General features: G+C 45.5%; 1 protein-coding gene across 1 annotated transcript in view; it reads left to right on the top strand.

The window, feature by feature from the left end:
- The window catches only part of LOC147668315 (sterol 26-hydroxylase, mitochondrial-like), a 102,742-nt gene that overhangs the window by 32,731 nt on the left and 42,393 nt on the right, over positions 1-27,618 (top strand). Inside the window, exon 4 of the mRNA XM_086948607.1 lies at positions 7,144-7,307. Within this exon, the coding sequence (XP_086804733.1) occupies positions 7,144-7,307 (164 nt within the window). The remainder of the gene's footprint in view (positions 1-7,143; positions 7,308-27,618) is intronic.

Raw genomic sequence — 27,618 nt, 5'->3', positions numbered from 1 at the left:
AATTTGTTCTCAAGGGTATGGCTGTAAAGATGGGTGTTCAAAGGTAAAGCATATAGCAGCATAGCTATGGTGACCTTTTGCCAAGTAACTATAAACAGAGTCCAGATAAACCGACAAGATTGCAAGATTGGAGGCAGTGTTTGATTTTTGTAGGAGCCTCCACTAAGCTGTAGAGCTCCTTGTTTATTTTATTTGTATGTAATCTTGCAGCAACAATAACCACACGAGGGCGAGTTACTGCCCTTCATGTCTCGATTTCGACATGCTAAATATCTTGTGTAGCCCTGACTTCATCAAGACTTTGAGTTGCCAGTCAAACTAGTCCCCCTGAGGCTGCCTGAATTTATGGATGCAGGTGGGGAGTACATGTGTTCTGAGTTGAACTATAGTTTACTTATCTTCCCTAAATGAATACTCTCACAGTATTCAGTGTTTGCCCTTTAAAAAGAATTGTTAGACTTGGCTTTTTCAGCAGGTTTACTCCCAGACGTTTTGCTTTTTGACCTCCTGTTTTTTACCCTGGGCACTGTACCACTGCCATTCAGTGCTAAAGTGCATATGCTTTCTGTGTAAATTGTGTTTATGGATTTGTGATTCCATGATTGCCATTTTTGATTTGCTGCTAAGCCCTTAGTTCAGTGCACTGTGTGTGCCCAGGTCCTGTAAATCAAATGCTGCTAGTGGGCCTGCAGCAGTGAAATGTAACTCAGTCCTGCCACTGCAGTGTCTGTGTGCAGTCAGGTACTTCTATGCCGAACTGGCAAGTGCACCCACTTGCCAGACCCTAACCTTCCCTTTTCTTACATGTAAGACACCCATAAGGTAGGCCCAAGGTAGCCCCATGGGCAGGGTGCAGTATATGTGAAAGATGGGACATGTGCTGAGGTGTGTGGCATGTCCTGATAGTGAAATACTACAAATTTTGTTTTTCACTATTGAAAGGCTACCTGTACCATAGGATAGGATGGGAGTTTATATATAACATTATATAAATATAACTTCTCATTGGGACAAGATAGAAAGATGGAGTTTAGTATGACTGAAATCAGAATATAAAAATGCATCTTTTAGTAAAGATGATTTTTATATTGTGTATTTGAAAATGCCACTTTTAGAAAGGGGGTATTTACTTGCTTAGCCATCCTGTGTGCCTCTGTGCTGGTTTGTGGATTAACTTTCTGGCTTTTGAATGACAGGGGCTGGGGATGTGCATTCTCTCAGACGACTACTGGGAAGGGAGGGGGTTAATGTATGTCCTGCCTTTCCTGGATGAGTCAGGGCTGGGCTTAATAGACCTGTTCTGCATTTAGAGTAGGGGAGGAGATTTCTTTCAATCCTGAATGGGCCTGATCTGCCTTGGACAATGCTGTCTCCACGTCCTGCGGGGCAGCTGCACCAGAGTGGACAGAACCCATTTTGGCTGGGCAAAGAGCATCTCTGCCGCCACCAGAGAACGGCATGAGACGGGAACAAATGACTTTTATGCATTCATGAGTACCATAGCAGCTCGTCTGGATAAGACTTTATTTAGCAGCATCGAACAGGGTGCTAGCATTATTTATATGAGTGTTAGTATCCCAGCCAGGTGTGAAACTGTGTTGGTGTGTACTAACTAACTGATCTGATTATTTTTGAGTAAATTGTGGCATCAGAATTGATAACGTGAGATTGCCTGATATGGACCCACACTCCTCCGCTGGTTTACCTTTTTTAGGTCTCGTGGTGTTTACCGCGCGAAAGGAGACAAGAGATGGCCATGCGCATCTCGAAAAATCGGATCGGATCGGAGCGGGCCGCGCGCGAACGCGCTCGCTGTGGCCATCTCCTGTCTCCTGGGAAGCGCAAACACACACAGCTACACCTCCCCCTGCTTTCAAACATGCATGTGCACACTGAGACACACACACACACACACACACACACACGAGCGCACATACAGGCACGCACACATACAGAGACAACCCCCCCCCGCCGCCGCACACACACACGAGCGCACACAGACCCCCCCCGCCTCCCCCCTCCAACTAAGCCCCACTCACCTCATCGGCGCCACTCCTCCCGGCCCAGGTGGGGCATCGGCTTCCGACCCACCAGCCACATCGCCTAGTTCCCGGCGCCCCACCAGCGTTAGTCCGGCTTCTTCCGTGGAGACTGCTGGTCACACTGGCATTTCCTACCCAGGGGAGGGGTATCACAGGGGCGATACGGGCACCATGAGCGTCCTGCTGTTGGCTGAGCCTTGAGGAAGCCCACTCTTCCCGGACCACTGAGCCCAAGCCCTGCCTCGCGCCGCTGCTGTGGGAGGGCAGGACAGTGCAATACGATCACACTACGCGCAGGAACGTCAGAGCTTCCATGACGTACGACGCGGTCGTCATCTGAAGGGAAAAAAGCACTTGCATGCTGGTATTTTTAGTCTCCCTATTTGGCCAAAGTACTTCAAGACCCACAAACACTTTGTTGAAGCAAATGAAGAATAATGGTAGAATAGTAATTTATCCTCTCCTATAATATTTAGGGAACTTATTTGCCTCTCTTTCGAGTTTCAAGGGAGGCTCAGAAATACAGGCATTTTCAGCAGGCGTCAGCCCCGTGCGTGAGGTGCATCATCAGAGCTGTGTGAATAATAACAGCTGTGAGCCCGTGCGTGAGGTGCATCACTTATTTGCCTCTTTCGAGTTTCAAGGGAGGCTCAGAAATACAGGCACTTTCAGGAGGCGTCAGCCCCGTGCGTGAGGTGCATCATCAGAGCTGTGTGAATAATAACAGCTCTGAGCCCCGTGCTGAGGTGCATCAGAGCTGTGTGAATAATAACTGCTTCAGCCCCGTGCCTGAGGTGCATCATCAGATCTGTGTGAATAATAACAGCTGTGAGCCCCGTGCCTGAGGTGCATCATCAGAGCTGCGTTAATAATAACAGCTGTGAGCCCCGTGCCTGAGGTGCATCATCAGAGCTGTGTGAATAATAACAGCTGTGAGCCCGTGCGTAAGGCGCATCATCAGAGCTGTGTAAATAATAACAGCTGTGAGCCCGTGCCTGAGGTGCATCATCAGAGCTGTGTAAATAATAACAGCTGTGAGCCCGTGCCTCAAGTGCATCGTCAGAGCTGTGTGAATAATAAATGCGTCAGCCCCGTGTGTGAGGTGCATCATCAGAGCTGTGTGAATAATAACAGCTGTGAGCCCGTGCCTGAGGTGCATCATCAGAGCTGTGTGAATAATAACAACTGTGAGCCCGTGCCTGAGGTGCATCATCAGAGCTGTGTGAATAATGACTGCATCAGCCCCGTGCGTGAGGTGCATCATCAGAGCTGTGTGAATAATAACAGCTGTGAGCCCGTGCCTAAGGTGCATCATCAGAGCTGTATGAATAACTGCATCAGCCCCGTGCGTGAGGTGCATCATCAGAGCTTTGTGAATAATAACAGCTGTGAGCCCGTGCGTGAGGTGCATCATCAGAGCTGTGTGAATAATAACTGCATCAGCCCCATGCCTGAGGTGCATCTTAAGAGCTGTGTAAATAACAGCTGTGATCCCCGTGCCTGAGGTGCATCGTCAGAGCTGTGTGAATAATAACTGTGTCAGCCCCGTGCCTGAGGTGCATCATAAGAGCTGTGTAAATAACAGCTGTGAGCCCCGTGCCTGAGGTGCATCGTCGGAGCTGTGTGAATAATAACTGCCGGCAGCCCCGTGCTGAGGTGCATCATCAGAGCTGTGTGAATAATAACTGCGTCAGCCCCGTGCCTGAGGTGCATCATCAGAGCTGTGTGAATAATAACTGCTGTGAGCCCGTGCCTGAGGTGCATCATCAGAGCTGTGTGAATAATAACAGCTGTGAGCCCGTGCGTGAGGTGCATCATCAGAGCTGTGTGAATAATAACTGCTCAGCCCCGTGCGTGAGGTACATCATCAGAGCTGTGTGAATAATAACTGCGTCAGCCCCGTGCGTGAGGTGCATCATCAGAGCTGTGTGAATAATAACTGCGTCAGCCGTGTGGGTGAGGTGCATCATCAGAGCTGTGTGAATATTAACTGCATCAGCCCCATGCGTGAGGTGCATCATCAGAGCTGTGTGAATAATAACAGCTGTGAGCCCGTGCCTGAGGTGAATCATCAGAGCTGTGTAAATAACTGCGTCAGCCGTGTGCATGAGGTGCATCATCAGAGCTGTGTGAATAATAACTGCGTTAGCCCCATGCGTGAGGTGCATCATCAGAGCTGTGTGAATAATAACAGCTGTGAGCCTGTGCCTGAGGTGCATCATCAGAGCTCTGTGAATAATAACAGCTGTGAACCCTTGCCTAAGGTGCATTATCAGAGCTTTGTGAATAATAACTGCGTAAGCCCCGTGCGTGAGGTGCATCATCAGAGCTGTGTAAATAACAGCTGTGAGCCCCGTGCCTGAGGTGCATCATCAGAGCTGTGTGAATAATAACTGCCGGCAGCCCCGTGCTGAGGTGTATCATCAGAGCTCTGTGAATAATAACTGCATCAGCCCCGTGCCTGAGGTGCATCATCAGAGCTGTGTGAATAATAACTGCTGTGAGCCCGTGCGTGAGGTGCATCATCAGAGCTGTGTAAATAATAACTGCATCAGTCCCGTGCGTGAGGTGCATCATCAGAGCTGTGTGAATAATAACAGCTGTGAGCCCGTGCCTGAGGTGCATCATCAGAGCTGTGTGATTAATAACTGCGTCAGCCCCGTGCGTGAGTTGCATCATCAGAGCTGTGTGAATAATAACTGTGTCAGCCGTGTGCGTGAGGTGCATCCTCAGAGCTGTGTGAATAATAACTGCGTCAGCCCCGTGCGTGAGGTGCATCATCAGAGCTGTGTGAATAATAACAGCTGTGAGCCCGTGCCTGAGGTGCATCATCAGAGCTGTGTGAATAATAACAGCTGTGAGCCTGTGCCTGAGGTGAATCATCAGAGCTGTGTGAATAATAACTGCGTCAGCCGTGTGCATGAGGTGCATCATCAGAGCTGTGTGAATAATAACTGCGTCAGCCCTGTGCGTGAGGTGCATCATCAGAGCTGTGTGAATAATAACAGCTGTGAGCAACAGCATACTCTTGCACACACTCTCACTGCTCACCAAATCAAAGTTTGCTAAAAATGTTATGCAACGCATTGTCATACACAATGCCAATAACTCAAACTTTAATGCTGCAAGACCTATTGCATTGTAAATGCTTGTTTCAAGAATGCTGCAATACAGATATTATACCAAGCTCTTGATTTTTCCATACCAGCCTCAATGGTCTTAATAACCTGTAAAAACAGTGACTTTGAATATGTTATGTTATGTTTTGGTATGTTATGCAGATTTGTAGAGCGCACTATCACCCAGGAGGGTATCCTGGTGCGGAGCTGGCGGGAGTCTAGCTAAAGATCGACCTAGTGGGACTACTAGAAAGCCAAGTCTTCAGTTTTTTGTGGAATTCAAGAAGTGAGGAGAAAGCTCTTATTTGCAGCAGCAGGTTGTTCCAGTCTTTGGGAGTGATGCGCGAGAAGGCTTGGTCGCCAGTTTTTTTCTGAATGCATGGGATGTGTGCAAGAAGGAGTCTGGACGAGCGGTGGTTTCTGGTAGGTTTATGAAGCAGATGCATTTCTTGAGCTATGCTGGGCCAGTGTTATGTAGAGCCTTGAAAGTGTGGGTAAGAAATCTGAATTGTGCTAGTCTGTGTATAGGAGGCCAGTGGAGCTCCTTCAGTTGAGATGTGAGTGTGACGTGGGAGGCTGACAGTGATTCTGGCCACTGAGTTCTGAATGGTCTGCAGTCTTCGGGTGAGTTTTTTGCTGTGGAGAGGTGTGGTGCAGCGGCCATGGCTGCTGACTTCGGAACACAGGGTTCACGGTTCGATCCCTGGCTCCGGCGGCAGCTCAGCTCAGCACCATGTGACTCTGGGCAAAAGCTCACTTAATTTCTACGAGGGCCCCAGGGCCCTGAGACCTGTACGGGTGAGTAGTTCATGCTTTAGAAATACGGATTTGCTGATCCCGGTATTGCGGGTGTTCCTGTAGTCCAGCTTGGTTGTGACGAGGTCTTGCATGACTGTTTACCCGGGTGCTCATTAGGAGCCCTTTGAAAACAACTCTCCTAATAACTCTTGTAGAATTCAAAAGGCATAAGATCCTCACCCGTAGCCTTTCAATAGGAAGAGATGCAATAGCTTTATTAGCCTTCTCAATTGTAATATCCATTTCTAAACTTATTCAATGATCTTCATTGAGTCAGGTTAGCTGTATTTGAGATATGAATTGATCTGCATCTTCTTCAGAGCTAGTTAAGTCACCAGTATATGGTTCTTGATAGAACTGTTGAAGTTGCTGTAGTATTTCTCTTATATGTGTGCAGCCATTTTCTCTCTGAGGCAGCAACTGATGTGTGCACGCATAGCATCTATTTGCAAAAATAATCCCATCACTTCCTGTATTTGATATCTAACTGTTTCTTTCTGTGCAATGTCAGGTTTTCTTAAAGTGATCTTTGTCGCCTGATTCTCAGTATATTTCTATTTTCTTCTATACAGAATAATTGTATATGATACCCCATTATATTGTGAGTTTCCATTAGCCTTAAATTAATATTTGCCCGCAAAGTGTGGTAAACTCAGCAATGTGTCAATTTTATTTTAAAAGGGGTGAAAAACTACTAGTAGTAACGTTCCACTTGTAAATTCTGTTTCAAGAATCACCTCCCTCATATTTGAAAGGTTGGAAACATGTAAGTCTGCACCTATGCGTAAATCTTCCCCTCAGAATTGGTGAATAGCATAAGAGTGGAGTCACACCTAGTTATAGGAGTAAGTAAAATAGGGGCTTAACATGAGATTGTTCACACAACGCCTTCTGCCCATATGTTACAGGTTTGCATCTCATAAAGAAATATAAAGAAGAAATGCTGTCTCAACTAAGTTCTGCTTGTGCCTCCATTTTGGAGGAGGGCTCAAGACAATCCTCTACAAGAGCAGAAAAAGCAGGGAGGGAGCATTAATGATCATGTTTATGGTTGAATGTGCCAACAAATCTGTCTTTTTCTAATCCTTTGACAGTGAATTGGAAACAAATTCTAGTCCTTCATGGATTGAACGTTCTTCTTGTTAACGATATTGCTGCCGGTTGTTCTCTTGTGTCGTACACAGGGAAGAAACTCATTGACAAGAAGATGAAACTGATCCAGGAGCGCATGGCGCAGGGCACCGAGGTGGAAGGCGAGTACCTGACTTATCTGGTTTCCAGTGGAAAGCTAACACTACAGGAGGTGACCGGAAGCATGGCCGAGCTGCTGTTGGCCGGAGTAGACACTGTACGTAATGCCTGATGTCGGTCTTGCATCCCAATAGAGAGATCAAGCCTGCTAGCTTGTAGTCATCTGGTAGTGTAGAAGGAAAAGTCTTCCATAACAGTGCTGAGCCGGTTGGGATGGTGCAGGCTTTAACACTGTAGCTTTGGGAATTGTCTCTGCATTTACTTTCACCTCTGGTCACACAATAGATTGATTGCAAATTGTGGACAGTGGGGTGCAAGTTCCTCATACCTTCCAGCAGCTCAGTCCCCTTGCTGATCTCCTGGTCAGAGGCCTGCACCTCTCCTCTCACTGGGCAGTCCAGGGTCCTCATTATTCGAGTTTAGGACCCAGAAGCAGACCTTCGCCCAAATTCTAGGTTTTCTTGTCTGGGGAGTGAAGACACAAAGAGGGCCCTGGTGAGGCTTATCTGCGCTGTGCTTCTCTGTGCATGGGGCTGTGAGGGTCTCTTCTCAAAGTCCAGAAGAATCCCTGGCTCAAAAGCCAATATTTATCCCACTTGCAGACAGCCAGACCCAAGCAATGTGCCAGCTTATTTCTCAGTTTTCAGCACTGCTGAAATACCAGCATAAAATACATCTTAGTTCTTGTTGTGGGACAGTGGGGAATATTTACTATAAACTGGGAGGAATGTAGTGAAATTTAAGGAGGGGTTGGGAGGAGTTGCTTAAACAAAACACACACACACAAACAGTAACACAATTAAAAATCACAAAATAGCTGCTAAAGTAACAACAGCCCTAAAGGCATCAAAACATTTGCAACTGTACTCCGGCACAGCCGTCTAATAATTCTGCACAGTACCTGACCAACCAACGGCACTGCAACATTGGAGGCAGGGAATTAAAGTAGGATCTTATGGTAAACCCTGTTGTTACGTAATATTACAATGAAGTAAAAATATAGGACATTTTTTTAATTATTTTTAAAAAGTCTTAAATTAACTATATAAATTACTTTTAACCAAGTTATAACCACATTTACTAAATATCCAATAAACGCACAAATATTAGTAGTGGTGAGTATATTTTTAAATTATTGTTTAAAAAGTGATAATTGTGAATTCAATAGTTTAAGTCTGCTAATATGCTGTAAAATGTTATTTTATTATTTATTATTTCCAGTTTAATAATAAATACTGGAACATATTTTTGAATTATTATTTTTAATAGTAAATATTATTAAAAGGTCCCAATACTTTCACAGAGGAAGAGCTCCACCCAGGTGGCGAGGATCCCAACCAAGAGGTAAAAAAGTAATAGCAGTAACTTTACAAATCTTAATGATGTTTTAGGAGACTCCACCACTTCTTTGGAGGGGTTGGAGACATGCAAGTCTACAGCTAGGTGTAAATCACCACTCGAAAAAGATGCGAAGCAAAAAAGTGGAGTTACATCTAGGTATAGGAGCAAATATGCATGTGAGTACACCTGAGCCATGTTTCCACTGATACTTTGTGATGCCCAGTGCAAGACACGACAAGGGAAATGGTGGGTTTCGTGTAGAGAAGGGAAGGCTGGTCTAACAAGGGAAAGAAGGCTGATTCTTCACCAGCTGACTGACCCCTCCAGCTGGTGATTGGAGACCCAAGGAACCAAGCACATGTCGGCCATCATTCACCAAGAAAGCAGCCGGGGTGATAGAGGATACCAGCTCAGGACCTGCCCCTTGGGAGCTAATGCACCTCAATCCAGAATAAGGTGCTCTCTTTAGTTTCTGCAGCTTGACCTAAATTCTCCCAGGCTTCCACTTGCAACTCTTTCTTTCTATTACTTTAGTCTTCTTATATCTACGTCTAGCTTCCCGAGCAGACACAAGGTCCCTAGGTTTCAAATGTAATTGTTTTATAAGGTCCCGCGCCTGGCAGCATGGGTGGTTAAACTAACCTGTTTTCCCTCCCTTTGCCCACAGACCTCACAGTCCATGTTTGGCTCATTGAATGAGATATGGAGAGGTGAGACTCCAATGTCTCCTCGTGATTACTTTCGAAAGCCAGACCTGTCATAAAAGGCCCCATGATCCTGGCTTCCAGCTTGTTTAAAAAACGAAAGGGATCAACACCAGCCCAACCCAGCGAGCATGGAGATTAGCTTACTGTCCACAGGCTAAAGCAGTGTTTCGCTCAGCTCAGCGAGATTACTATACTAGCATTAAACATGCAAAAATTGAGTTTTTTTCTAAAAGAATTGAGAGAGCTAATAACAACAGTCGGGAAATTTTTTCGATAGTGAAGAGCTTTCTCTCTCCCTGTGCTGAGCAGGTATCTATGAGTCCTTCTACCGAATGGTGTGAAAAGCTCTCCTCCTTCTTCCTAACGAAAATTGCTAACATTCAACACAGTTTGAGAACAGTTGGAGGAGGCTATGAGATGATGGATAACAATGAAACTAAGGTTCCATCCATCATCATCATGGAGAGACTTATCCCCCCTTCGGTCGAGGATACCCTGGCAGCAATTAAATCATTAAAATCTGGTGCTCCCGGGGATGTCTGCCCGGCCCGGGTGCTGGCCGAAGCAGCCGAAGTAGATGCTTCTGAAGTCTCCCAAATAATAGGACTATCATTTACTACTGCAACTGTCCCTAAAATATGGAAACAGGCTAAGCTTTTGCCATTGCTAAAGAAAACAGGCGCGGATCCAGCTGTGCCGAGCAACTACAGACCTATTTCTCTTCTGACAGCTATGGCTAAAATTGGTGAGAAGCTTGCATTTTCCCAGCTTAATGCCTTTGTGGAAACTTCAGGGGCGTTACATCCAGCCCAATCTGGCTTTCGTGCAGCTTATAGCACAGAGACAGCGCTGGTAGAGGTTACAGAGGCGATTAGAGGGTGTTTGGACAGTGGCGGCAGAGCGGTCCTAATTTTATTGGACCTCTCTGCTGCGATTGACACTGTTCCACACACACTTCTCTTGGCACGGCTGGCCGATATCGGCATAGTGAGTTCCGCTCTGGAATGGGTGAAATCCTTTCTTTCAGATAGATCTCAGCAGGTCTGGATTCCTCCTTACTCATCCTCAATTAAAACCCCTTACTACAGGAGTACCCCAGGGCTCTACTTTGAGCCCCCTCCTTTTCAATGTATATCTCACTCCTCTTATTTTTTTAGCTGAACAAATGGGAGCTAAAATAATAGCATATGCGGATGACACGCAACTCCTGTTTACGTGGCCAGATGCGAACACTGACACTGAGGTTGTGCGTTCATGCCTCTCCGCTGTGTTCAACTGGTTAGCAGCAGCACAGCTAAAGTGCAATGAAGATAAAACAGAAATCTTGCTATATGGCCAGTTTCCGCCCAACTTCAGAGAAACTCTGTGGCCTTCCGATTTTCCCCAGCCAGGCTCCGTCAATATTCCTGCTAAAAACTTGGGAGTCTGGTTTGGGGAGGATTTGCGATTCGAAGCACACATAAAAAAACTCACTGGGGTGTGCTTCGGGTCCCTAAAAGCCATGAGGAAGATTTTTCCTTATCTGCCGTCTTCAGCAAGAGAGTCGGTCGCGAGGGCCCTTATTTTATCACGGCTCGACTATGCCAACTCTCTGCTGTGTGGCTCTCCGGCTTTTTTAATCACAAGGCTTCAGATCATCCAAAATGCGACTGTTCGTCTACTGTGCAATGTGCCATATAGAGAAAGTACTCGGACTCACATGAAGGAACTACACTGGCTGCCAGTAGCGCAGAGGATAACCTTTAAAATTCTTACTATAGCCTTTAAAGCAGTTCATGACCTTGGCCCCTCTTATTTGAGGGAAAGATTTTCCCGCTATGTCCCTACTCGGGCTCTGCGTTCAGCTGACTGTAATTTTCTAAGAGTACCCCGATTTCAGCGAGTTCGCTTAGGAGGCCAATCACTTGCTGTCACCGCGGCTAGGACTTGGAATACCCTCCCCCTTTCACTGAGATTAACTGGAAATTTTGTGACATTCAAGAAGGCACTTAAAACTTATCTTTTCAGAATGGCTTATTAAAATTCTAATAGTAAAAAAGAAAATTCTGATCTCTACTTTTTTCTCCGGCCACATGCTTGTTTCTCTTTTTACGCGCCAGGACACTCTGGTAGTATATGAGCGCGCTACAAAACAGCTAAAATAAATAAAAATAAATAAATAAATTTCAGAGAAGCAGGGGTTACATGATCAATGGTACCTGCATCAGGGGCTGAATCTAAGGCAATGTGACTGGATTATGATCCCTGATGCAGGGTACTCCCTCCTGTAACTCCTTTGGAGTCATTCTATCCCTCTCTGAAATAAGAAAGTAGCCCATGTTACTGTTACTCTCCCTATAAAGGTCGAAGGCTGAAGGTGGCAATTCGGGATACAAAAGTTTGCTATCTCTAGATTATGTTTCAGCAAAAGAGCGTTTAATGCTGAGCAAGATGCGCAGTGTTTGAAATGGCCCGCGTCGTTTCGCCTAATGCCCATAAAACCATACGCCTGTTTAGACGGAATGTTATATCAAAATCAGAATACTCCATATGTTGTAAGAAAATAGCACAGGAATAAAAAAAAGTATACCTGCATTAAAACAAAACACAGAATTTCAAAAACAGAGTGCGAAATTGCTTGATTAGTGGATTTCCTACACCGGTTGGCGCTATTTAATTCCAAGCTTGGCAGGTACTTGGAGTGGGATGATGGGGGTTGTATAAGGGGCTCTGAGACGGGTACAGTGTGCTGCCATAATCTACCATGGACACTACTAGCACTGGTGAACCACAAGCGTGATAATAGGGACCATTGTGACTGTGATTGTTGAATTTTATTGAGAGATGCATATTTTGACATGTAGAGCAGCATTTAAAGGGGCTAGGACGGGCTGGACCTATTGGGTACTGGACATTGGCCCAGCAGGCTGGAGAGGTGAGGCTTCTTTTGGTGGCAAAGAGGCCACTGCTGTGACCCCCTTCCCCCCACCCAGCAGGCTGAGCTCCTAGGTGGGTGAAGGGAGTATTGATAACCTTGTATGACATCCCTTCATTCAAGGGGGCCTGCTGGTAGGGCTGCCACGTACTGCGGCTGGGCCTTCATGATACCACCCACGCAGAAACACATCTTGGCAGCACCTGCAGTGAGCACCCTCACTTCTTGATTTGGAGGGCGAGGAGAGCTACCAATGGCTGCAGCAAAAGGTACCGCACTAAGCTGCGCCTGCTGCCCACTGACTGCGCTTGCTGCCGCTCTATTCACCCATTGTAAAAATTCATTGTTATAGAGCGTGAGCCCTCATAGCGCCTTCCCTGAAGCAGGCCCGGACTGGCAATTCCGGGCACCGGGCAATTCCCCGGTAGGCTGGATGGGGTGGGGGCCGGTTTCTCGACAGGGGGCCGGTTTTTTAAGAGGGGGCCGGTTTGGACCCTGGCGTGACCGAGCAGAAAACAAGCATACCTGCAACTATTGCATAAAATGCAGCTGCTGCCTTGTGGTGCTGCACGCACTTGTCCAGCACTGCAGAATATTATTTATTTAAAAATCCACTGGGTGGTCTGATCATCGGCACCATGCGCAGCGTAGTATCCGCCTTCAGGTCTGCGTGGGCGTGGCGCATCATTAACTCTTATGGTGGGGGCGTGGGTCTGGAGTCAGTGGTCAGAGGTTATCATGCGCAGGCGCATTGGGGTCACGCAATCGAAAGTGCGCGTGACTGCGACGTAGAGGAGGCCAGAGAGTGAGCGAGAGGCCCCACAATTAAATTATTTGTAGCCTGCCTCGGCCCCCGGCCCCGGGCCGTGTCTGCCGGCTGCCACCAAACGCCCACAGGTGAGTGATCATTTGCAGGCACTGTGACTTTCTAGGGGCGTCGTGTCGTGACCGGGCCGGAATTAAAAGCAATTAAAGCCTGGTTAGCTTAGGCCCCGGGCCCGGTTCCGCAACCGCAGCATGGTTTTATTCAACGTGACAAGCAGAATCTTCACTCTGTTACCTTAAGTCAGAATGGGCGAGTGAGCAAAGGTCTGACAATGCGATGTATATTTTACTGTCTTTGTATGTGAAGAGCAATTGTGCCGTGTGGCCGCCACTCTACGTTCTCTAGGCTAGCGTGTTTTTGTGGTAGATGGCAGGCAATAATTAACAATTGTGAATTTAGAGTCCAGTGCCACAAAAGCGAAGCAACGGTCTCACACGTATCGAGGGAACACAGTAGGAGTATTTACAGGCCCATGTCACTCTGCCCAGTTGAGAGCAAAATGCTTTCCATGCTGCAGCAATGATGGGGCTCAGTGTCCTGCTCAGGTACGGTCGCACCATATTGGCAACTCTTTTCAGATTGCCGATGGAGAATTATCTGATAATCAGCAGTCCAGATCCCGGGTGCCTTGCTGCTCCAACCTCCACATGCGAGATAGGATAGGTTATCAATGAAAGTTGCCATGGGCCGGTTAGTCGAGTTCTGCCACATCTATGTAAAGTTCTAATGTCGGTAATAGACACACACACACAGTAAGACTTTTCAGGACTTGGATATATAGCGATGAGCTGCCCAGCGCTTTTTGAAATAATTACAGCACCTGCTGTAGTGCCTCACTCACTCTGAGGCTTGCCTAATCAATGCCCGGAAGTGCTGCTCTCGAGTCAGCGAGTTTAGTACCTACTGTTGGGTGTTGATTCTGTACTATAAATTAAGCAGCTGGGAGCTAAACTGTGTGCCCCTGGCTGCAGTGCCTGTGGGGCTGGGAAGGTAGCGGCGCACCGATTGTGACAGCTTTGGGTCATGATTTGATTTGGCCTGAGAGTAGTAATAGTTTTTAAATAACTACTCTACAGCGTCCGACTCACCTATCTCACTATGTGTGCCTCAGCCTTGCCCAGTGCCAGACCACGGAAGTGTGTGGAGTCAGCTGACTGTTGACTCCTAATTTTAATTACGCAATGCAGCTGAGAAGGCTCTCCATCTTCTCAGCTGCTGTGCGTAATTAAAATTACGAATTTTGCGTTGTTGAGGGCCTCACATCACCAATCCTTTTTCTTTCTCTCCATTCCTTGTATTTTAGTTCTATATTTTTCCTTGTGTAAATTCAGAACTAGAAGAACCAAAAAACAAACCTCAACTGGTTGAGCTATGCACAAATTAATGGAATTGAAAGCCCTCTTTCAAATAGAAGAGGTGCAACATCTTTAGGCGCCATTCAAGCTTCCTTGCATAAAATAGCGGTATTATGAGCAGGAGGCGCACCAGCTTCCTTGAGGGAAGTATCACAATTTTGTAGCGTGCACTAATAATCCTTGTGCACACAAATAATCCATAGCATGGGAGCAGCTCCATGTTGCTCTCTCTCACCTGAGTGCTTCTCTTCCTCTCTCCCACGCTCCGTGTTGTTCTCATTTGTTTGTATGCTCCTTTGGATCCCACAGTATTCCTCTTCCTTGTGTGCTGCTTTTCCCCTCCCCTCTCATTCCTTCCAGAACTGACCTCCAATTCCCCCACCACTCAGTCCTATGTTTTTTAAATATTTGTTTTTTTATGTTATACTTTACCGATTCCTTTTCTTAAAAAAAAAGAGGCACTTGCGTCAATTTGGAAGCGTGCATGCATGGTCATGCACAAGGCGCTTGCATAATGACACATATATTACATCACATATGCGCTATCGCACCTTTTCTTTTCTCTTTGTTGCTGTAAAGAGTACAGCATAATGGATTGGAAGAGCCAATAGTCCTCAAAGACAAGACCTATTGAATTTGATTGAACCCTAGACGGGGATCCTGGGGGCACAGCGGGCAAAGCTGGCTGAGGTAGGAATAAAGTTGTTTTTCTGCCGCCCACCCTGCAATATTACTAAAGGTTGAGATGAGAATGTTGTTGGGGCCTCACATCCTGTTTGGGCCGGGTCCCACGTGGGACAGAGAGGCACTGGAGTCCAAACTGTGAAGGTCTGCATCTGCGCATCATTAATAGCCAGGGACCTGGGAGGAGTATGAGGGCTCACTCAAAAGCCTGACTATGGCAATCGGTTGTTAATTGGCTTTTCTGACGATCCGTCAGGCACACATCAATAAGTCCAACCAGGCTCAGGTAGCGCAGTCCTATGTCTTCCTGCCTCAGCCTGTGCTCCTGTCGAACCCAGGTGTATGTCTATTTTATGTGCACAGAACTTAATAAAGTACTGCCTCTGAAAAACGTGTTTAATATCATGGTTACACATTCGTTTAACAGTATGATCTGGTTACAAGGACTCAAGTGCTCTTCAATTTCTGGTGCTTTGCAGTAGTTTTAAAACCTTGTAAGGGTTTCTTGTTGCTCAAATGGTTGTAATTTCTGATATTTATGATTCCCTTGGCGTCTTTGCTTAATTGTGCTCACAAGAAAGTGTCACAAATGTCACACATAGCAATCTGAAACCTTGGCAGCTATGCATCTTCCCAGCCCCCATGATCCTCTATTTTCCGTCCAAGTAGTGATCATTACCATGTCGTCTACTTCATGGCCTGCAGCATGTGTTCGCTGGTCCAGAGGCCAGCAGATCCACTCTTCATCAAATCCCAGGGGCTCCATTACTCTGCCATTCAAAGGCGAGCTGGCTAGATTTTATGGTAAGTGCGAGCCGGGGGGGTCTGAGACTCCCTCGGATCAGGGATGTGCACTGTGATGTTTGCAGCACTTGTCTTTATCCAACATATACCCACAAATTGTATACCCACAAACCAACTATCATACTCCAACACGCAAAACCAAATAAACCCAAATGCAACGAAATTGTCTAATACTTGGAAAGCAGCAATGCCACAAACATTTAAATACATGAAACTTAAAAGTTAAGGCATTCCCTCATTGTGATATTTAAACAGTGGCCCTATCACAAAGCCTTCCCCCCGAAAAGACTGACTTCTGTGCACCCGTTACTGGTCGAGTTATTTTTAAGACCTAATTAGCAGCAACAAAGGAGGAATAATATAAATGTTGTGGAAGCCTCATCCAGTGGAAAAAATATGAAAAAGCAAAAATACTTCCGCCGCCTGCCCTGTAGGAGTCCGCCTCTGCCGACTGCCTTCTTGTCCTGTAGGAGGCCGCCTCTGCCGACTGCCTTCTTGTCCTGTAGGAGGCCGCCTCTGCCTGTAACTTGTACCCTGTAGGAGGTCACCTCTACCTGTAACATGCCTGTGTAACGTGCACTGGCAATGCCTGGGAAATCTTGGCTCTATATGAAAATAGACATAGATTTGAGTGAGTCACGCGCATGCGGGAAACTGAAGGGACGGGTTGATATTTATTTCACATTTTATTCTTTATTTTAGGTTTTGTTTTTAAATAAAGGATCTGACCCAAGGGGCACGGACACTGAATAGAGCAAGGGGAGGCCAAGAGGAATGGGTTATTATGGCACACAGTTGGCGTTTCAACTGCACGGGCCTGTGACCTACTTTTTCAAGTCCCTGCCAGCCTTTTTAAAGTCCAGCCTCTACCACAACAAGCCTTACAGTCAGAGGAACTAGCCTAGCTGACTTCATTTTTATCCCACTGAGTAATATAGTTCCGCATTTAGCGTGTCCCTTTAAAGTTGAAGCATTTAAGTAGTGAGTCCGCCTTTCATCTGTATGAAGTCAACTGACTAACAGTGAGTTCGGAAATATTAACTCTATTTGTTGAAATGTGTTAAAATGATGCCATATTATGTTACCTAGGATTCCAATAGAACATAGTTATCACCAGTGGGGTATCATGTCACTTAAACTCTCTGGATGTGGTAATTGTGTTTCAGAATCGGTTTCTTCGATGGTTTTGCTTGAACAGTGTTTTTCTGTGTTGTAAACCAGAGACAATTTTGTTTATAGTCTGTTTGGACCAGCATCAAAATGTGTGCAAATTTATTTGACCTGTGTTTTTTTTCCTATGTGCAACTTCCTAGATTTTCTGTAATACTGCCGTATGGTGTTTGTTGATTTATCAGAGATTATTTTGCACCCACAGTCACTGTCTACCACAACCATTTTAAAAGTCCTCTAGAACTGAAATGTCATTAACTGCCCTTGTTCTGTCTCAACTGGCACTCCCAGCTATGGAAGTGCAGTGTAATCCAGCTCCTACCTCCCCTCTCAAAACAACTGGAACGGAAATGTATTTAACTGCTTGTAATACTTGGCCTGTATCTATGTCTATTCTACCAAGACTGAGATGCAACTAAACTGCAAGTAACCTGCCAGAACGGCCCATGTTCTCTGGTCACACTCGCCCCCTTTCTCTCTCTCCCTCTCTTGCTCCCTCCCTCCCTCCCTCTCTCTCTCCCCCTCTATTCCTCTATTCCTCGCTCACTCCATCACACACTCTTTTTATCCCTCTCAATCTCTCTATTCCTATCCCCCTCTTAGTCTCTCTCCCCTCTCTCTCCCTCCCACTCTCCCCCTCTCTCCCTCTATCCCCATATTTCTGTCAGTTCTTCTCTCACTCTCTATCCCTTTCTCTCTATCATTTTCTCTCTCTATCCCTCTCTTTTTTATCCCTGCATTTCTCTCCCCCTCTCTCTCCCCTCCCTCCCCTCTCTATCTCTATTCTCTCCTGTCTCCCTCTGTCCCTCCCACTTTCTTTCCCTCGCTCCCTCTGTCACTTTCTTGCTCCCTCCCTCTCTCTATTTCTCTATCCCTCTCTCTCGCTCCCTCACACGCTATCTATTTATCCCTCTCACTCTCTCTATACCTATCCCTCTCTCACTCTCTCCTCCTCTCTCTCCCTCCCTCTATCCCCCTCTCTCCCTCTCTATCCCCACATCTCTCTTGGTTCTTCTCTCACTCTCTATCCCTTTCTCTCTATCCTTTTCTCTCTCTATCCCTCTTTCTATCCCTCCCTCTCTCTTTTCTATCCCTGTATTTGTCACCACCTCTCTCTCCCTCTCCTCCCTTTCTCCTCTATCTCTATCTCTATTGTAGGAGAGTAGGGTCTGCTTCCTATGGTCACCCCCACTTTTTACTCCACTGGTTTTCGACTTTAGTGTGGCTGTGGGCCTGCTAATCAGACCCGCAGCCCAGCTGTGCTCTCTCTAAATTGATACCATGGACTTTAGGTACATGCCACATTGGATATTGGGTCAACCTTGTCAGTCCCTGTACAGTGTACCCTAGGTACCCAGGGCATAGGTGCACCAAGGGCTACCAGGGGCTGCAGCATGTATTATGCCACCCCTGGCTGGCCTTCCTAAATTGACAGAACTGGCTGATCACTCAGCTGGGGCAAGGTGGTGTAATCACCCTTTGCTTAGATATAGTATACCTATATCTGACTTGTATATAGACACATAGTAACCTATAAGTCACTCCTATGGCAGGCCTTAACAATCCTGGAGGCAGAGTGCTTGGTTTTGTGTGAGAGGGTGCCCTAGCATGAGCTGAGCCCCACTGCAGCTTGTGGAACCATGCCCTTATAGCTGTTCTATGATATCGCCATACCATATACTCTTAAGTGCATTATAATCCTCGCGGTTATTGCTAACTTTGGTTTGGCTTTATCGAAACATGTCGTGTAAGGTGTCATACGCTTTGGAATACTACCTCCTCACCAGTTCTGGCGACGGGGGTAGCATTCCACCCTTTTAGAGGGAGAAGACATGTTGTAACTACTGTACCTGGTTAAAGTTAACCAGAGCCTCAGCATCACAAAATGGATGCTGCTGCCACAGACACGAGTCTGACCTCCTGCAGCTGGGAGCCCTTCCAGCAAGAGAGGCCTGGACAATAGGTTTCCGGTCAGGGGAGGTGCTTGCACCTCCCCAGACAGCCATTAGTATATTGGGGCAGGGTGGGTTGAATGAAATGAGACATGCATAGCCCGGTTCAAACCAGTTGCTGGGGCACTTTCATGCTCGACATTTCATTTTTAGTGTTCTCTGTAGGAATGTCTGTGATTTATGACTGGGTATCCTGGTGCTCTACAAGGTAATCCTTTACTACGCTTTAAAAGTTAATACAATCTAATATGTAATGAGAAATGTGTTGAAAAATGCTTTGTTTTGGCCTGTCTCCCAAATTTTCTTGGGGGGAGAAGTTCAACTCCCCAAACTCCCCCTAGCAGTGGTTGCTCACTGCGCTTGCTCGCTACCCACTGTGTGGGGGCTGGTCTCACTTTGTTCTCTCTGATTCACTACTTGTGTCTATTTTTGGTGCTTTCTGAAAGAATGTCCTATGGGTACATATGACTGGGTGGGTAACCTGATGTTCTTTAAGGTCATCATCTACTATTTTCTGTGCTTTGAAAGTTGATACAATTTGAATATGTAATCAAAAATGTGCTGTAAAATTCACCATTTTGGTCTGTCATTTTCCAAAATTTTCTTGGGGGGAGAACCCCCCCAAGCCCCCCTTGTGCCGGTCGGCTCGCTCGCTGCGCTCGCTCGCTGTGCGCCGGACGGGGGCTGGTCTCAGAAAATTTGCCAGGGCTGCTTTCAGTTCCCAGTCCGGCCCTGCCCTGAAGCATTTTAAAGCTCCATGGCCTTTTTAGATGTGGGGGGATACATTCTGAGAAAAATCTGCAACAAAAAAGCAACATCACTAGCTTTTCAAAGAAACTTGTATGTGCACACATTTCTGGAGATATTTCACTGTGGGCAGTGTGTGGCATTAGTGACTATAGGGCAAACATGAACAAAGCACAAGGTGAATGAAAGAAAAATGAGTGCATCAGCAGGTAATACCCAGGTGGAGCGGAGCAGGGATGTCTGGTGGGTGTGTAGGCGATGCAGTGGTTTAGTTATGCAGGTCCAGTGTTGTGAAGGGCTTTGTAGGAGTGTGTGAGGAGCTTGAATGTGATTCTTTTGTTGATCTGGAGCCAGTGAAGAGCTTACTACAACAAAAGGTATCCAGGAGTCACACCCATGTCTTTGTACTTTAGACTGACCACCGTACGACCAACAAATTAAATTGTGAGTTAAATACTATTTGTATATAAATACCATTCAACCACTCATACATTTGACATGAAACCAAGGTAGGAATTTTTCCCATCAGTTGCCGTTCTGTACCACCACTATCACATCATTTGGGTTCTCCTTACCCAGGAGTTAGTACGAAGACAGTCACACTAGATTGAAAAGTGAGGACTGTGTGAGTGAGGAGACTGATGTTAATTGTTTCACTGGGTGGTACCAGTATGGTGTTGGTGTGATATTTACAACTGAAAAAAAGCAGTGCATGTGAAAAAGGGTGTAGTGAGTAAAATTAAGTGGAACTGAGTAGAATAAGTATTTTATTGTTTTCTCTCAGACCCCTAAGTTTAAAAACAAGTGAACAGTGGAAAGTAGATTTGACATAATATCTACTCAGCAAGTGGTCGACATGTTTCTGCATATAAATGGAATTTATCCTATGCATTCATCAGGACCTCGAAGTTGCTACTGCTTGCATAACTTAGTGATAAAGAAATAAAGGAAAAATATCACCTGTTTGTCAGGTGTTGATTCTCCACCACAATCTAAAACAGTTGTATGGATAAGGAAAGAAAAAAAGAGAAAAACAGGCATATTTGTCACAGAATACACTCCTTAGTAGCGATATTCGTGTGGTCATGTACATACAATTTGATTGACATGATATCACTCACCCAATTTGAAGAGCTGTCAGGTGACTGTGGCGGGGGATGTCCAGGATAAGTCTGGCTGAGGCGTTCTGGATGTGCCGCAGTTTCCTTTGTTACTTTCGGATGGCGCTGGCGTAGAGTGCATTGCCGTAGTCTAGCTTGCTGCTTAGAAGCGCCTGGGTGACAGTTCTCCTGGATTCGTTAGGGATCCACTTGAAGATCTTCCCTAGCATGCGGAGCGTGTGGAATCAGGGGGATGAGGCAGCGTTGATTTGGCGGTTCATTTAGAATGAGGAGTCGAGGATGATGCTGCAGTTATGTGTATGGTCGGTGGGTGTGGGGGAGTTCTAAGCACTGCAGGCCACCAGGAGTTGTACCAAGTGGAGTGGTTGTGCCCAGGAGGACGACTTTTGTTTTGTTGGAATTGAGTTTGACAGCTCTACTTCATCCAGGTGGCTACTGCCTTAATCCATTGTGCAAGTTGCTCTTAGTGGCTGTGGGGTCGTCAGTGAGGTAGAGAATCAGCTGGGTGTCGTCGGCATACAGGGGATCTCTAAGCCTTCAGAACAACCCAACGAAAGCAGTAAGGTTTGCTGAGTTGGTGCGTTGCCGGGACCGGCACTCATGCGGAGGACGGTGAGACTAGGAACACCGTTCAGCATTGTTGGCTGAAAGAGGTTCCGTCATATATCGGTCTGGGGATTGGTATCTTTTCTTTCTTTTGTTACGTAGTGTGGTGTTAACCCGGTAACAAACCTTTATGTTGAACTACCTTACTCTGGACCAAATACTCATTCTTTATTGTGCCATCAATAAATCCTTGATAGCATTCTCCTGGGGTCCAGTGAATTTACTAATGTTTATATGAGCTGTTGTCTTCCTTTTTTTTTTTTTTTTTTTTTTTTTTTTTTTTTTTTTTTTTTTAATTTTTATTTAAAAAATTTTTATGGCACATCATACAACAGTTTATCAATTTGCATACACAGAGATCCCAATACTCGGTATAACACAAACAATTACTATACTGGAAAAACAAGGATTATAAGTCATCAACACTTTCAGATGGGAAACAAGCCTTATAAATTATTAACCAAGGGGTATCCTTACTCTCTCTTTCCACCGATATATAGGATTCCAAATTTTTAATCCCAATTTTTTAGATCTTTTACCTTTCCTGGCATATATACCTTTTTCAAGATTAAATATCCCTAATAGGAGAGCAATCCATTGTTGAATTGTAGGGGGGGTAGGGTCCCGCCATGCTCTTGCAATTAATAGTCTGTACACTGCCATTGCTAGGAATATAAATTCAGTGTTATCGTCCCTATAACCCTTAACCCCTAGCATGATAGCCGTTGGTGTTAGAGTCTCATTTACACCCAGAGTAAACCTCATAAAATCTTCAATCTTCCTTCTTAAATTCTCTAATTGGGGACACAGTGCGAAGATGTGAATACTATCTGCTACTGGAGCATTACATCGAAAACATGTTGTCCCAGTGGTCGCCCCCCACTGTGCAATGCGGTCCGGTGTATGATAGAGTTGAAATATAGTTTTAAAATGCTGCGATTGGAGAGGAGCAGAACACAACACAGAACATCCTAACTCTAGTGAGTCCAGAAAAAGTTGACTCTGTACACCTAGTTTCCCCGCCCATTTATCTCCAAATTTCACAGTGTCGTCTTTTTTTAAACCTGCTAGACTAGCATAAAAAAATCGTATAGAACACACTCCCCCCTGTAATATAGATTCCATAAGGTTACATTTCCGAAACCCGAATTCTCCCCCCTTTTTCTTACACAAAAAGCTCCTGACTTGTAAATACTTAAAAAAACTATTTCTTGTAATGCCAAATTTACCCGACAGATCTGAAAATTGTAATACATTCCCGTCCGTTCCCATCAGATCCCCTATGCTTCTTACGCCTTGCATATCCCATTCCGCCATTATAGAATCAGAAAATATCACGGGGGGAAGTGTTCTATTCCTGTACAATCTAGTATACCTATTGTATCTTCCTAGTCCACATTTCTTTGCTACTGCTATCCAGATATTATATGCAGCTTTAACTGTTTTAAAACGTGTATGCTTGTAGTAAAGAAAATCTGCATGATTTAGGTAAGCATTAGCGGCATCTGTCCCCAATACAATAGTATATACCATTGTCGAGCACAATCTAACATTCATATCTCGATTATCAGCCCCCAGTAAACCCTGGATGTATTGTAATACAGATGCCCAGTAATATAGCCTGAAGTCTGGGACCCCCCACCCTCCTCTAACCCTTGGTAGCGTCATAAACTTATAGGCCCTTCTCGTTTTCCCATAAGACCATATAAATTTATTAAGAATTGATTCTAGTTTACTAAACCAGATTGTTTCAAAGAAAAGAGGAATAGAGCGAAAAAAATAAAGGAATTTGGGAAGAATAATCATTTTAATTACATTTGTGCGGCCTACTAGTGAAAGTTTAAGCTTATCGATTCTAGCCAAATCCGTACTTACATTTTTAATTAACGGAGAGATATTCCGTCCTACCACTGTATCTAGATTAGGTGATATCTCAACCCCCAAATATGTTGCTGCGGGAACCACTCGAACATCATTATATGAGACCACAGTGTTTTGGATAATTTGTGTCTTTGCACTATTTAGTTTATACCCGGATATTCTTCCAAATTTACTAGCCTCCCGCTCCACCTCTTCCATTGCCTCAGCTGGGTCTGGAGTGATTATAGCAACATCATCTGCATATGCTAGAACGTTAACCTCCACTCCGTTCACAGCGAGCGGTGGAATATTCGGGTTCGCTTTTAAATAACGTAAATATGGATCCATGTATAGTGCGAAAAGTAGCATATGCAGATGATGTTGATGAGCTGTTGTCTTCCCTTGACCGTCATCTGATCCTGAGGTCTGACAGGGATTACATAATATCCGACCTCACCAACTTAATCCTCCTCCTGGTCGGGTGGTAGGTATCATGGCCACGCTGAAAGATGTCTTGGCAGCATTGGTTGCTGTGCAAAATGCACTAGCAGCGTCTAGACAGGAGACTGCCGATTTAACGGCAAGGATGGACACGATTAGGCTTTCCTGTTTTCAGTTTCTATTTTTGGTAAATGCTGGTGGGGTTTTTTCAGTGTTTTCAATATCTTAAAAAACAGTTGTTATCAGTGGTTACACATTTTCGTGCCACTAAAAACAACTGAAAAAGTGTTTTTCCGGTGTTTATGGAACGTTTTGCTTTTATTATTGCTTGCTTTCTGCACTGAAAGAACATAGTATATAGACAGTGTACTTATAGTGTATATGAGGTCAAAATAGATTTTTGCAAATGAATCCTATTGTAGTACACCATACAATACTTCTTCAGTGAGTCTTTGGGTCATGTGCAATTACTCTTTCCTTCCCATGTAAACTTCTGTGAAAAGGCCCTCTCAGCATTCATAGCCCCATGGGCTGAGAACCATCAGCTAAGGGAAACAGTTGGGATGACTCTTTCTTTGATGCCACATAAAGCACAAAATCATAAATATTTGCATTTTAGTTCCTGTGCATAAGAAAAGAATGCACCAGAATGGACTAAAAATTCAATAGCATCCCTCATTAACTTAAGATTGTAAAGATGCTTTCAGCATACCATCTAACAAGTGGCAAGGATCTCCTACAGGGAATCACTTCAGCTCGGTTATCAATTTTGACAGGTCATCAAACAACTTTTATATATACGTAGCTGAATCACTGCAAATACAAACAATATCACTCCAATCTTTGTTGAACTTGGAAAGAACCTTGTTTGCATAGCATTACAAGTGAGACTGCATTCCATGTTTTCCAAAAGTCTGGTGTCATGTTTTCACCACTATCCCAGATGCTTGGTGATATATATATACTTGTCACTATACCTTGCATTGAATGTTTAAAGCCTGAGGTGTTGGCAATTCACCTACTATCAATACTGACCCACTAGAAACTATGGCCTGATGTATTAAGGGTTTTTACCCATTCTATGTGGGTAAATGTGATGACACATATTAGGAAATATTTTTATGAAACCAGCCATTTTACCTATCAGTGAAAGAATCAAATGCAGCCAAAATATCAAATATGAGTTTGATATTTCCTGATTCTCTATAGTTTATAAAATAATTAAACTAGACCTAAAACATAAAACTAAACCCTGCATCCTTAGACCAAAGGCCACAAAACTGAAAAAATAAAAAGAAGAAGAAACAATATATTAGTGGCATCTCTAAAGAACAAACCTCAAGCAGAATATTGTTACTGCTAGCTTGTATAACGAAGTTACTTTGTATTGACCCCTTCAGGAAGAAAAAAATTACTCTTTCACTCTCTTTTTCCTTTTTTTGAATGGCATTTAGTTTGTGGTTGTCCAGGTGTTTTTTCAGTGTTTATATGTTTTCACCAGTGAGGGCTATTTTCTTTTCAGTGGGCTTTTATCAGTTTAAACCTAAAACCCCACAGCCTAGACACGATGCAGCGGAACCCTTTTAATGCTGGGGCTGCTACTGCCATCCAGCCGGGTGCGGTTGTGGTGGACATGCCCGTATCCATACCGCTGGCCACGCCCAAAAGATATAGCGGGGATTCCAGCATCGTCCAGGTGTTTTTAACACAGGTGGCCTTACATTTCTCGTGCAAGCCAAAGTCCTTTCCCACCAACCAGGCGAGAGTCCCATTCCTAATGTCTTATCTGGCAGGAAACACCGCGCAATGGGCAGTGCCTTTAGTAAGTCATGGTGACCCTCTACATCACGATGGGAAGCCTTTCAGGAAGAATTCGTGAAAGTGTTCGACCGTAGGGCTGACTCGTACACAGAAGACAGAGAACTGTTAGAACTACGTCAGGGCGGCAACGGTCTTGTGCAGTATTTGAACTCCTTTCGGCGCTTGGTAGCCGAAACCAAGTGGCCTACGTCGAAACAAGCGGCGCTATTCCATCAAGGGTTGAGCGAAGAGATAAAAGACTTAATAGCCCAGATAGTCCCCCAACCCACGACTTGTGAGGATCTGATCAATCTGGTCCTTCGACTCGACCATAGGTTGAGTGAACGCCGAGGTGATCACAAGAAAAAAGAGAAAACCGTGCCTTACTACGGACAACAAGGGTCCCATGAACCGCACCCTGCCTCTCGGCCGGAACCGATGGACATAGGGGCCATTTGAGCTAGCCTTACATCCACAGAGAAGGAGTCACGCCGCAAACAGGGACTATGTTTGTACTGCGGCAAGAAGGGCCATTTCGTAAGAGAGTGTCCGGCTAAACCAAAGATGGGTCGTTTCCGTACCAATAGGTTGGCAACAGCGGCAGTGGAACAAAAGGGGGTGGTGATGGACGGAGCATCTGAATCAATCAAACACTCACACCCAGTCAGAAGATCTGGGTTTAATCCGTCACCGTTCTTTAGCCCACTCTGCCACCCCAGTTCAGACATGGCTATATGCAAATCAAACAGCGGCAGTGGATATCGGGGCGGAAAACTGAAGGACTCCCGGAACGTTGAAGGGGATTCCCGGAGTCGCAGTTATATCCCTTCCTTGCTAAGTAGAACACTGATGAGTTGTAGGCACCTCTTCATCACTATCCAGCTTCTGGTTCAAGCAGTGTGGGTGTTGGTGGTTGCCATGATTGACTCAGGGGCCACAGGTCTGTTTATGGATGCGGAAGAGGCATGTCGCATAGGCATCGATCTTCTCCCTAAACCGTTCCCCGAGGACGTATATGCTGTGGATGGGCGGAGGCTGGTCACAGGGCCCATAGGTCACCACACGGGAGAAGTTCCAGTAGGATATGGAGAACAGCATAAGGAAGTTAACGATTTCAGCATCATCCGAGCTCCCCAGTACAGAGTCATACTAGGGTTGCCCTGGCTTCAGAAACACAAACCCTCCGTAGATTGGGTATCACAGGAGATACGCATGAACTCTCCGTATTGCCTACAACATGGCGGTGTACAAACAAATCAGCCTCTACGGGTACAGGACACAGGACATATGGTGGCCACGGCGGATGAGAAAGCTGTTAATCTCCCTACAGAGTATAAAGACTACAGAGATGTGTTTGATGACATGCAAGCTGAGGTGCTCCCTCCGCACAGGATCTATGACTGCCAGATAGACCTGGTCCCTGGGGTCAGTGTACCTAGCAGGCTGTACGTGCTAACAGAACCTGAAAACGTCGATTTGCGCTCTTACTTGGACAAAATGCTTGGTCTAGGTTTTATCAGATCTTCGAAATCTCCGGCGGCATCGCCTCTTTTTTTTATTCCTAAAGCCAATGGGGAACTGCGTGCCTGTGTGGACTTTAGGGCACTTAACACTATCACGGTGAAGAACCGGTACCCTTTGCCACTCATTAACGTACTCTTGGAACAAGTTAAGTCGGCTAACGTCTACACCAAGCTTGACCTCAAAGGGGCATACCACCTTGTGAGAATGCGGAGCGGGGACGAGTGGAAGATGGCATTCAAGACCAGGTACGGGTTGTTCCAGTACCTGGTAATGCATTTGGGCTCTGTAACGCCCTGCTGCATTCCAGTACTTCCTGAACGACGTGCTGCAAGAAATATTGGATGTCTACGTCGTAGTATACATCGACGATATTCTGGTGTACTCTAACAACACGGCAGAACACATCCAGCATGTCGCATCCGTCTTGCATATCCTACGAGAGAACCGATTGTTCTGCAAGCTCAGCAAGTGCGATTTCCATGTAACATCAGTGGAATTCTTGGGAGTCATGTTGAGTCAGGAAGGACAGGAGATGGCGGAACGTAAGGTCAAGGCC

Source organism: Lissotriton vulgaris, unplaced genomic scaffold (assembly GCF_964263255.1).
Source record: "Lissotriton vulgaris unplaced genomic scaffold, aLisVul1.2 SCAFFOLD_3440, whole genome shotgun sequence".
NCBI lineage: Eukaryota > Metazoa > Chordata > Amphibia > Caudata > Salamandridae > Lissotriton > Lissotriton vulgaris.
This window is presented reverse-complemented; position numbering and strand designations above follow the sequence as displayed.